This window comes from Apodemus sylvaticus, chromosome 9, assembly GCF_947179515.1.
Source record: "Apodemus sylvaticus chromosome 9, mApoSyl1.1, whole genome shotgun sequence".
NCBI classification, from domain to species: domain Eukaryota; kingdom Metazoa; phylum Chordata; class Mammalia; order Rodentia; family Muridae; genus Apodemus; species Apodemus sylvaticus.
Window position 1 is genome coordinate 46028051 of NC_067480.1, and position 13408 is coordinate 46041458.

The 13408-nt window shown below is 37.8% G+C and overlaps 1 protein-coding gene across 1 annotated transcript in view; it reads right to left on the minus strand.

The window, feature by feature from the left end:
* The window catches only part of Cps1 (carbamoyl-phosphate synthase 1), a 107918-nt gene that overhangs the window by 17626 nt on the left and 76884 nt on the right, over nt 1-13408 (minus strand). Inside the window, exons 26-30 of the mRNA XM_052192551.1 lie at nt 9601-9795; nt 9107-9174; nt 7464-7539; nt 3707-3784; nt 1454-1561 (exon numbers count right to left, since the gene is read on the minus strand). Of these exons, the coding sequence (XP_052048511.1) occupies nt 1454-1561; nt 3707-3784; nt 7464-7539; nt 9107-9174; nt 9601-9795 (525 nt within the window). The remainder of the gene's footprint in view (nt 1-1453; nt 1562-3706; nt 3785-7463; nt 7540-9106; nt 9175-9600; nt 9796-13408) is intronic.

The following is a 13408-nucleotide window of genomic DNA, read 5'->3' on the forward strand; positions in this document are numbered from 1 at the left end:
CTAGATGGCCTTTGTGTCTTTTGTAGTGATCTATATCCCCACTGATAATGATAGTTAATAACAATAATGGGTCAATAGCAATATTAAGGGTCAACAAACAAATATCCAAGAGCATTTGTTCTCCTATTGCAATTACATACTCCTTTTTTTCCACAGAAAGTTAAATTAAATCTTTCCTTTCTACTTCCTTCAACAACAGAAACTGCAGTTCAAATTATACATCAATCTACTGTCCTGCCTGCTGAGAAGGGCAGACTCTCACAATACATGATCCTGCAAAGCCATGGAGATTTCTGTTGCTTTTCTGTTACCCTGAACTCTACAAGGGTAGAGATTATGTTCAGAAAGAAATAGTGTTTGCCTGCAGGGAGGCCTTACAGGTGTGCATGCCACAGGTTGGAGACTTTCTACCTAGCAGGAAATTGAAGTTTCCCATGCCAAGATTGCCAATGATGACAGGAAGGAAGAAGTTTCCACTCATCACAGATACAAGGGTGGGTCAGCAACTTAACTGGGTATTGAGGGAAGCCCAATATATGTCGTGTTCACTTGGAAAGACTTGGAAAAATCTGAGGTCTGTGCTTATTCACCCTAATATGAAAGATTGAATCCTATTTTAAATCTAAAGACTTTTTAAAACTCCCATGCTATTGTTATTACAAAGCCTCCACATTCTATAGCAAAGGCCTACAGAATACACCCAAAATAAATGTACAATCCAGCACAAATTCTTATAACAGGATTTAAAAAAAAAAGAAGAAGCTCTCTATAAAGGCCAATTCAACTTGACCTCCCTCCTTTAAGTTCTCTGACTTAGGATGGCAGGGTCTACATATAACTTGCCATGCATACTGGGTACTGAGGCAGACATATCTTTAAAGGAACTGCTCTCAAAGAGTGGTCAAGAGTCATATCACAAAGTGCTGGCTTGAAGTGGGGCTCAGAGTGAAGAGTGAGCACTCAGGTTCCAAAGTTTCCCAAGTGGCTGCTGCATGCCTGCCTCTCCACTCTTCAAAAGTGCCACTTTCTGTTGTTCTTGCTAAGTCAGTCTCGGCTATCAGAATCACCTGTGGCATCCAGTCGCTAAATCTGATCCCTAGACCCGTGGTAATTATAACTCTAGGAGACTTGGTGAAAAGCAAAATTCAGAGTAGTTTCCAGATTACTGGCATCATAAATTTAGGGTGAAGGCAGTTAAGCAAGTCACCTGGATGATCTGGCTGTCCACTAAAGGTTAAACTAGCACAAAATCAAACATCAGTCGAAGAGATCATCTCTAAAACACTCAGCCAGTTAAGGGCAAGAAAGTCCCTTGTTAAATTTAGCCTGGAGCATGTCTTGCATCAATACTTAGTGTTTTAAAAAACTAAAGGATTGTGTGTTCTTCTGTTGCTTTTGGTGGTCGTTTCTTTCCTTTACTGCTTCCTTTCTGCCCTCATTTCTAAATGATGACCTTCTCAATGGCTCCTTGGCTGATGGTCTGTGTAGGTAGCATCAGTGTGGCATCCCCTGAGTGGACACCTGCATCTTCAACATGTTCAGAGATGGCATGGGAGATGACCTGTCAAAAGAAGAGTTTTAAAAAGTTGTTAGACACCTACTTCGGAGCACTACTCCATCACCTCCCCTTTGATGTTTAGCCAGTTCTTGCACCATTACTGAGCAGACCTGTTAAGTCAGAGAAAGCTGCACCACTGTCCAGGCCTCAATGTACAGTGACAAATAACCTCTATGGAGAGCAGAAAGGGACAAAAAGACTGGGTTTTTTTCCTTCCCCCAATTGGCAAGAGTGTAAAGAGCACAATAATAAATTAACTCATACTGACTAATAATAAGGTTAAGACAGGAAATTACTGTGAAAACAGCTTTATCTTTCAGACCCAGGGGAAGACGACAAGAGAGGTGACTACCTAGTGATGCGAGTGCCTGCTGTTGCACATCTCACACTACACAAACTCTGTTGTAGAGAGAAAGATTGAAGATTTGATGCAGAGATCTTTAAAATGAAGTTTGAGAGACAAGAAAATACTCTTGTTTTTCTTCAAAGAAGCAAAGGTCTTCTCTATAAGGAATAACCAAGTGTGTGTCAAGTTCATGAGATTGAAAGAAACTCGAAATCTTGCCTGTCAGATTCTGAAGCCTAAAACCTCAATAACTTTAGTTCATATGTTAATAAGATATGTTTCTCAGAAACTTATGAGGCTTAGTTATGGAAGAATAATTTCATGACTGTATGAGACTAATGGAAAACACATAGATGTATTTATTCACTGATTTTGTAAATTAAATTATAGCATCATTGAGTTTCTATTCTTCTGATGTTAGTTTTGAGCTTTGAGACCTAGACAAGGCACCATGGCATTGGTTTCTGACAAAAGGGGAATAACAATGGTACTTATCTTTACGAAATATTTGTAAAACACAAAATGCATAAGAAGTGAATTCATGTGTGTGCATGCTTGTGTATGTAAGTCTGTATGTGAGAGCAAGATAGATAGCAAATGAGAGGCTCTTTCCCAACCAGAAAGAAGACTTTAATATATAACCTCACAGTTGTGAGGGTATAGCTCCAGGATAGAACATTTGCCTAGCATCTCACAGGTACTAAGATCTATTCCAGACATGAATAAAAATGTCTGGCAAAACCCATATGTAATCTTAAAGTGATGTGTGCTCTTTATCAGCAACCTAAAAGAATCAGATGAGCACCCTCTGAAGATGTTTCAACAAAAAAAGTCCTGTCCTTGAAGATGGGAGACTGGAAACATTATCTCTGAATGCTTCAAATCAGAATTAGGAGATTCTGTGCTTAGGAGAAACTGTCATGATTTTAGAAGAAAATAGGAAAACTATTCTGCAGTGCTAATCTGTTTGGGAAAAAAATAGATTTGACATATTTGGTAGTGTTTTGAAACATTTTCAAAACAGAAGATGAAGGCCAATTTTTAACTCTATCCTTGAGGCAAATAAGATGGCGTGCCCTCTGCTTCATTAAGACAACCAGCAAATTTGAGGGAAACACTCAAATTTCCATTTCCGTTCTCCTTGAAGTCAGAGGCTTTCAGTGTTGTAGCCATTTCAGATGTGATCTAGTAAGTTAATTTGACTTTATTATTCTGCGTACACAATTCTCTTTGGTTGCCTTTATTAATCCAATGAAAAGGAGAGGAAAGAGTGGGAAACAAGAGAAGAAAAATTAGAGACTCAATTATAAATCTTAGAAAGCAAAGTGTTTGGGTGTTTTTATAACACTCTCTGAAACATAAAAGGAAAGTCACAGACAAAAGAAAATGAGAATGAAAGATCTATTCAAGAAGGAGGAGTGGGGTCTGGTAATTGGCACTGAACATCATCAAAGAGAAAGGCTGACAGTCTGAAAGGCAAGGAATGCGATACTCATGAGAAGTCAACTCAATCTTCAGAGACTTTGAGAGTTGGCCTGCGGGGTTTTGGGTTATTTTTGTTTGTTTGTTTTGTTGGTCATTATTAGGGAAGTGGGGTGCGGGTGGGGGATGTTTGTGATAGTGTCTGGAGTTTTGATTGAACAGCTTCCCCACTATACTACAGTCAGACATGATTTTGAGGAAACTGGATTCTAACCTGTGACCGCTTCAGGGTTGTCACAGATAAAAACTGGTGGAAAGACAAAAAACAAACAAAAGAAAAGAAAAAAATGGGAGACTTGAGAGAAAGCATTAGCACACACCCGTCCTTCTTTGCCAACCGCATCCATCTCCACTTCCCGGGCCCCCTCCACAAACTTGGTCAGCACAACCGGGTGTTCCTGCCAACAAAAAAACAAAAGCAAGAACTTGAGCAGAAATTCCACCACGTGTAATATCAGATAGCTGTGTAGCCTAGGTAAATAACAAAGCAGTGCTTGCAGAAAACTTAAGGCTGAACATACAACAGGAACTCATTAGCCAGTCTGTTTTGTAAGAATAAGGTCATGCTCTGCTTATGGTAAGAGCAAGTGTTTTTCTGCAACTCTGGGGGCCCAGCAAACAGAAAATAGTTCTGAAATGCCAAATAGGGCTTCTGATCTCATTTGAGAAAAGAGAAGGCTAAGGATGCGACAAATACAACTTCCTTGCGTTCTGTCGGAATCATCGATATAGTTCTATGTATTTTGTACCTATAGGTGATTATTGCATCTGATTCTCTCTACTCTTATTTGTTCATGCAAATGCCACAGCTTCCTACTCAGAAATCTGAAGGAAATGTGTAAGAAATCTGAATAAGCTTAAAGGAGAGTAATGACGTTCAGTTGTGAGGTTTTGGTTGTTGTTTTGTTTTGAGAACAAAATCCTTTGAAGTTGATAAGCCTGTTTTTAGACTCTGAAGCTAGCAACTGGAAATCAAATCTAATTCTGTGTTAACCTTCCATGTGCATCTTTTGGCAGTGTTCTGGACTGCTTATAGATCTTGGATTGCTTCCTGCACTCGGTTGTCCTAGGACAATGCTGAGGTGTCCCTACATGCCCACGCTGGCAATGCTTCCTCCACACAAAATGAAGAGGATACCTGGGAATCTTGTCAGTCCCTCCTCCTCTTTCCCTGTGCTATGGGATTCTGTAATCCGAGTCACTTGTTACATTTACCTGACTTCGTAACTATCTTCCCTGTGTGTCCTTCATCCTTTCTCTTCAAGGTAATCTTTTACATTACAGCTCTCCTTCAAAGTCTAGGCCAGGTACTACCTTCTGGAGATTTCTCTAGGCCCTTCTGGCTACTATGCTAAAATTCATCATCTTCGGCATGTGTTAGATTTAATAGATATTGTTGAACACTGTGAATAGAATTTAAATTTAAAGATATGCTTTCATGCTTCTTTTCCCAAGACTCTTCAACATTTCCTATTTTCTACTGAGCCCTAGAATACTGGTATCTACCGGGTATCCATCTTAGTTTCTCCTGTCTTCTGTCCTTTCTCGTCAGTGATTGCCTCCATTTCCAAAGCTTTACTTTAAAGGAAAAGCTATTAATTTCAAAGTCAGTATTCATGTCACCTCATCCTCTTCCTTTAAAATTTACTTTATTTTAATCACGTGTGTATGTATGTGGGTCTGTTTGTGGATATGTGCATATAATGGTCATGCCTGTGGAGGCCAGAGGTGATGGACCCTTCTGTAGCTTTCCAGCATGGGTGCTCGAAACCAAATTCAAGTCTTCTTAAAGAGCATTGTTTACTCTTAATCAATAAGCCATCTCTCAAACCCCACTAATCCTTCTCCTGGTCCTCAGTTCTAAGTACAGCCCTCTTGCCTTCATATTGTGGCTGTTTAGATTCCTCATAGGCTGCCCCATTCAAATGGTCTAACATAAAATACGTTTCTTCTACTAAACTCTCTGCTTCTCTAGCATACCTGATCTGTCATGTTGCTACATTCTATCCCTGCGATCTGCTCAGAAACTCTGGAGTCATTCTCAACACTTTTCAGCCTCACCCTCTTCCCAGTTGCCAATTCCCTTCAATGAATATCTTCAATATCCTTCTTCTCTATGTTATTCCAAAACAGTGCCATTATGCCTCTAACCTGCCGGAAGACCCACTAACCTTTTCCAGTGAATTTGCTTTTGCTATATAATCCACCTTTTCTACACTACAGTATACACTACAGTAGTACAACCGGTGTCCTATTTTGTGTCCAATGAATGCTTTGTCATTTTCTAGAAACTCTATGGCATTTCTCACCTTCAGCCTTTTACACAGGCTATCTCTTTCTTTCTATTCACCCAATAGACTTTCACCTAATTAATGCTGAATTAACCATCCCTCATACATTAAGGTTAATAAAGAAATAAATGTGACTTGTACTTGCCTTTAAAATTCTGCCTCAAGAACTGAACACCAAGCTTTTTACAGTCTCCCCCAGCAGCCTACATTTTCTCTATTGAAATGCTTATTCCATGCCTTGATGTTACAAGCAAAGAAAATCTGTGAGGGCAGTATATGTGTGTGTGAGTGTATATACACAAATATGGTATATATATATGTGTGTGTGTGTGTGTGTGTGTGTGTGTGTACATATATATACATAAGATATAGGTTATCTTTTCACAAATATATCCTTTGGTAATGAGACCAAAACAATAGCTTTTAGCTAATATATAGGAATGTGCAGACAAAGGAACAATTATCAGCACTAACTTTACTGTACATATGTTCAATTGAGTACAATGGAATCTACTGTAGCATGATGGAGAGACTTGAGCTATCAAGTTCTATCAGGACATCTCCCTTAGAAAACTGTGGTGCTGTGTCAGCTGACATCCTAACAGAAAAGTAAAATTGAGTCTTTTACTAAGTGGAAGTCCTCTGAGGCTGAAATAAAGACAAACTTATCCCATCCCTCAAATGTAGGGGATAGTCAATCACTGGCCTCTCGAAAGAGGAACACAACAGGATCTTGGGCAGAGATTACAACATAAAAGTGAGTTCACTGATTCATTAAGGAGATGTCCTTCAGGAACTGACTTTCCTACCAATGTGAATTCAAACCCCATTAATTTCCTTTCTTTAAAGTTATCAGTCTCTTCTCAGTTATTCTCCTTCTCCATCTTCTTCATGACCATGAATCCTTGAAGAACAGCTGTCATGGAGGAACGGGGGCCTGGGTTCACGTGTTCAGAACAATCCATGCTTGTTTTCCCACTCTGAAATGCCTCAGACTCCATTCTTCAGCCCCCTTCAAACTCCACTTGCCTAACATCAAACTCTCCTCTGAATTGTTCTTTTTAATAAAAAAAAAAAAAAAAAAACTAGCCTTTGAAAGCTTTTTAAAGGAAAACATTACTTTCATCCTACACAGTTCGAGGTCTGCAAATCAATAACCCTGCTGGGTAAATCTTAAATGGATCACACCAAGGTAACACCAAAGGAGGAAGTGAAAGCTTGGGGCAGTTAAGAAGGGTGTCTTAAGTCACTACAAAATTATAAACATTTTTATTAACTCGCAAATGCAGTGTGCCAGAATGGAAACCAAAATCAACAGGTGAGCAAGGTGACTTACTAATAAAGTTGTGTCAATCCCCAGGTGTGAGGATTGAAGCAAAGAGAGCTTTCACCTGTAATGATACACAGGGCCGGATATTCCTGGAGACTGGGAGTTCCTGGAATAACGTGGCCAGCATGGAGCTCACGGAAAGGACAAGACACTTATTAAACATCCAGCATGGGTGCTCCTCCATTCACACTCCCAGAGTCTCCAAACAAATCAATCTGATGATGAAAGATGTCTTCTGCTTATTCCACCAATACTAAAAAAATCTAGTCATCACTTGAAGACCTTTTTTTTTTCCTTTTTAGGTTTTCATTCTCACATGTAAGAAACTAGTACACAGGAACAAAAGGGGAACCTTTATCCCAACAACTTCACGTGAAAGTGAAACCCACATAGAAAACATGATACAAGATACAAAACGAGATCACTCCGAATCATTGCAAAGAAATGGGACACTACCTGAGAGACTCGAGTGGCCTCCTCAAGAAACCTTTTCATCTCATCATCAGAGAATACCACGTTCATGGCAGACCCACTGGAAAAGGTGAAGGGAAAAGCGGGTGAGTGTTCTTTACCAATTCAGAGGTAAGGTATACTACGTCTGATTGAACAATGCCAAGCAATCTCTAGTTCCCATACAGAAGAAAGGTATCTTTTTTGTCTAAGCTGCGTTTTAATTCCATGTAATCACAAGGTCAGTAAATTGAAGCAAAAAGTCTAAGAACTTAAGGGTGGGACCCCCAAAATCCCTGTTGCTCCCAGCAATTGCTATATCCCCATGATTATGCTGTCTGATTCACAGCATCAATATTTTCCTAGTTCTGGGTAAATCTCAATGGTTAACAGGATTTAGCCCAGACCATAGTTTCTCTCACCCTGTTTCTTCAGTATTCATTATCAACAGCTAATCTTAACCCACTGGCACTATGCAAAGCAGGTCACCATTTATCAGTCTCTATAGCAATAGAACTGATTCTTCAGTAATGTGTGCCAATAGGATATGCAGTATATGACTAAGATGTATTTGACTGTCTCCTTCCTTCTAAATACCTAAGTAATAAAATGTTCTTAAATAGATTTACTCTGAATTTTGACACTTTGAAAATGCGATGGGACAGTTGGAAATGAGGAGTACTCAAAGAAACAAAAAAAATTACTTCCCTCTTCTTTTAAAAAGTAGCATTTTCTTTACCTATTCTAATTACTATAAAGTTCTGCACAAAACCATTGTTTTATTGGCTTGTGAGACAGTGGCTAAAGCAATGACTCTCAAGATTCCAGGCATGGGAAAGTGGAAGATACTTATAACTTACAATATTCAAAGACTTTCTTCCAACCCTCTTTAAACACATGCCTATTGCTTAAATTGATTTACATTAATTCTTCAAAGTAGTATTATTAGACTGGTTTACACAAAATGTCATTTCAATGAAAGGGCACATTTCCTCTTCTTTTGAAATGTTTCATTATTTTAAAGGATCCCATCTCAAATCCTATTCACACTTCCAAATTGTGCACAGCAAATTGTGTTTCTCCTATTATCTCCTGTTCAGTGAAGTGGTTCCTTACATGTGGTAACATCTGAAGGGACTATAATTCACAACTTCTCCTTTGATGATAGAACTTAGTTTCAACGTTTACTATAAAGGCTCCCCAATGCCCATGTTCTTCACCATCATACTTCATCAATTACAAAAATCTAATCTCAAAAACCCCCAAATTCAAAACAAACATAATATCAAAAGATACTGATGAGAATCCAAAAGAAGCTGTTGTTTCTGACTATCAAAAAATAAATAAATAAATGATGACAAAAGATGTCCCAGGCGTGTCTTAATGTTGTCTATGTAAAACTATCCCTCTTTAGTTTGGCCAGGAAATTACTTTAGTTATGATACTTCTAGATGACAATGCTACCACTGCCAGAAGAAAAATTAAGCTGGAAGAGGTAAACATTTATACTCAAGCTTTCTGTGTGGCTTCAGAGATTGTGTCTGGACTAACAAATTCCTACACACCAAAGCTTTGTGTTCTTAGCATGCAGCACGTGTTTCTGTCTCTCCCAGTTTTTTGAGACATTGTTCTGGAAAACAATAAATTACCTCAAAACATAGGAAGGTCTCAGTAAGCAGGGATAGCCCACAGAGTTTGCAAATTCCAGTGCTTCATTCTAATTAATAGGGGAAAAAAGGACAACACAAAGGGTATGAATAGTTTAAAATATGCAATAAAAATGCAGACTGGTATCATTAGATCAAGGGATAACCTAACTCTTTTTATTCCTCCTCTCAAAAGACTCCATTAAAATGTAAATTGGACACTGAGATACATAAAATTCCTAGTTTCTCATTCTACATATCAAATCTAGTTCAAAAATAGTTTGAACTTCTTTTCATTGTCTGAATCTTAATGAGAATGCTGCTGTCTATTTATAACCAGAATTTAAGTGCAATCATCAAGCACAGCTACAGTAGAGTAAATTTACTAAGCATGTTGCGTATTCTACCTGCCCTCTAGTTAGCTTCTCTGGTAGCTAACATTCAGGTTAGGACTTCAAAAGAGAACATTAAAAAGAAACACTTGTTCCTCTCCTTACCAAAGTGTTAACAGCTTTCCACGGAGCCTGGGCCACCTTGAGCTCATCTAAGACAGCTGAGAAGATGGACCGATCCTCAGCCCTGTCAATCTGCAGGGGGCTCGTGCCCATGATCTTGACACCATTCTTGTAGAGTGGGACCGCCAAGTTGTTTGGAATCTGGCCCCCGACTGATATGATGCAGCCATTACATGCCTGGAAGAAACAAGCCACTTATCAGCCACTGAGTAACCTGAGCAGGAATGGATGGCTGAGCTAATAATATTGACAGCATATCCTCACTGAAATATTTATCATGAAGGTAAGAATTTCATAATGTTTAGCAAAACAGGAGAGTATTAGACTTGTAACACAAAGAATAAGAACTTCTTTTGACTTTGCTGCATAAAAATCCAGGCCAAAACTACACAGAACAGCATATGAGTATCACTTGAGACATTTACATGGACTTTTAAAATAAAATGGATGAAGTGTATCATGTGCTTGTCACTATGATCTAGCATATCCCACGGCTTCCTGAAACACTCTTGTCATTCCTGAAGTAAATGCCTATTCTTCAATGCCATCCCTACCATTTAAGCCTTTCCTATCTTATCCACCATTGTTCCTATCAGCCCAGTGACTATTCATTATCTACAATCTCTGTATGTCAACACTAACAAATCCTTTACAACACCGGAACATCTTGGGCTATTGTTCTTCTCCTTCTACACTCTCATTTACTTAGCCTCTGACCAACCCTAAGTTCAAGTCCATCTACCCCTACCCGGACATCCTAATTACCAACTGTTTTCCTTGGCTAGCACCTTGGATCTGATCCCTGTAATGAACAAAGCATTTCCTTCCATTTCCTTACCACTGCTTTATATGTGCATATATACATGTATATATTCCTTATAAGCAGATGTATGTATGTTCTTTTATTTATATATATGCATATGTATACATATATGTGTATATATACTGTGCTTATATATATATATATATAAAATCTTAAGGCTTCCCAATATTGTTGCTGGACCAGTGAGGAAGAGCTGAGGTGTGGTGATAACAGGTAAACTATACAGGCAATGAGTAATCCTTTACCCTATCATTTCATTCTATGTATTGACCACTCACCCTAAGGTTCCATCATTTGTATAGCAGCATTGCCCTGATTCACACAGCTGATACATGGATTAAATAAGATTGTGAAGCCTCAATGCCTTATATACATTGTGTTCAAAAATAAGATATTAAAATAAAAATATGACAGCCAATAGTTATTTGTCCTAATGACCTACTAATGAAAATTGATAGAATTACTGAAGTTATTGATCCATGCCAAATTATTTTATCATGAATTAAAATTGCTTTTGGATTACGCTGATAAGGAATGAAGCTAACATCTCTTCAGAGACAATAATTACAGTGTTGCCTGAATAAACATGCTTCAAGAGGATTCTTAAAGGCATTGTAAATGGTATTGAATATAACCAACCGTTCTGTGTATTTATAAATGTTCATATCTTTCCTACCTTTTAAAAATGCATTCAACATACATCTTTACAAAGCCTTTAAAGAACAGTTATTCTCTTTACTGTTGTAATCCTTGTTTCTGACTATTTTGAGTTTATTATAAGTACCATCAAGATTTTGAGGCTTAAAAACCAAATTTCCCATTAAGCATATACATAAAGATTCCATGTAAAAGACATCAAATAAATTAAAAGTAGGATCCATTTTGACTAAATTAGAGCTTGAAGTTGAACAAAATGGCTTGAATGAATATACCAACATTATTTAATTTTCCCTTTCCATTAAACTTATTTTTCTTTTTCCAAGAAATTGACAACTTTCAAAGATAGAATAATATAGTAGCTACTGTTCTTTATTTAGCCCATAACTGTACATTCTGAAATGTCTTTGATCCTTACAAAATCCACATGCGGCAGTTATTACTAACCCCATTGTGTAGCTAAGAAAATTGGCTCACTGAAGGCCACAAGTCTCTTTCACAGCTAACTTGGAGCTGACATGTGAATTCAACTCTGTAGAGTGTGAAGAAGCTACACTTGTGTAATATACAAAGTATCTGAATGCTGGAACTATTCGGCTGTATTCAGAAATGGTTGACACTAGAGGATAAAAGAACTATTTGTAAGACTTTTGGGAGATAGTAGACAAAGCAAATCTTCCCTTTTCAAACCAAATACTCATCATTCATCACTAGAAAGTTGACTCAGATCCACAGAAATGCTATGAATTAAAATGTGGAGCTTATGTAGGCCTAGTCTGTGAACCAAGAGGAACTTGGCATGAGCGCATGTTTGCTGGGTAATGATATAGAACCATTTCACAGAAGGTTCTAACCTTAATTGAATCAATATGTCTCAACCGCCTTTAGTGGTCACCACACCATAAGGAATTATATAAAGGGTCTCTCACTGGGGAAAGTTGAGAACAACCACTGACGTGGGTTATTCCTGGCTCTCAGTACAGGAGCTGGAGATGTGTACATAGAAAGAGAATCCAGGCAGACCCACTGGCTAGGCATCACCATTATGGTCAGATGCCAGTACTTATCTGAAATGTAATAGAAAAGCTAAGATTGCACTACAGGTATTTCTAAATTATTTAGTCTCAAAGCAATTCAACAGGTTCTTGGGATTCCTCTGTACTGAAGACTGAACTCAGAGCGTGAAGCATGTGGAGCAAACACATTACACTGAGCTACATCTCCAGCTCCTCAACTTTACCTTCAGCTTCATCTCCTACTTTAAAAACTGATATCCCTAAGTTAAGGTAGCATGAGGATATTTCTAAGCATTGTCCAAGCTACAAGTCACACCAGAAACTTACCTTAAAACCCTCAAATGAATTAAAAGAGCATGCCTCAAATTTATTTGAGAACATTTTAATTTCTTCTAACCATTAATCATATTGGTCTTCACTGATTAAGGCACAATACAACATAAGAAAGTGAAACTTATCTTACTAATAGAAGTAGCTTTGCCTAATTAAAAATTACCTTGACTCTATAATTTCATGAGTTATCTCCAGTTTATAAAACTACACTGTATATACCAGTGAGAAATAGAAGGCCTTATATTTTGGTACTTTTCATTCTAGGTTACACATTACACTTTATGTAGAACCTTGGCATCATATTTAATTACAATTAAACCAAATGCTAAAAATGAATTCTGTTTAGTCTTTCATTCCCTAATGAGCACTGTTTGTTAATGTTTGCAAGTCATTCATTTAACTCTTTATGTTACAGAAGTACCTTCATCTAACTAAACCTATAGTGTTAAAACTAATAAAATGTATGCAGGATACATGTTTACAAAGTACAGTCCAGAAAAGTATGCATTGTGAAAGTGCAAAAAAAAATATGCAAGGAAGACTCAAGCAGTCAGCAGCATCAAAGGTATTGTGTTGTTTATTCAGATGTAATCTGGGGTGTGTGCACATGAGTACATGTGTGTGTGTGTGTGTGTGTGTGTGTGTGTGTACGTGTGTGTGTCTGTTTGTACACACGTGTATGTATTCGTGTGTTCAGACCAAGTTTTATATGTTGACGAAGCTAATCTTATCATCATGGACTCAAGTTGTCTTTTCTATTTCATTTCTCTAAATATCTGGGAGCACAGGTGCATACCACCATGCTGGTCATAAAAAAAGAACATAAATGTTATTAAATGAATAAATATCAAAGTATTGAGGAAAGAGTCTTAAATGGGGTTAAGATAAAAACTAAACTATTTTTATATATACTTTTCAAACAATAACCTTGTGTAGAATAAAAATATGTGTATTGAAACCC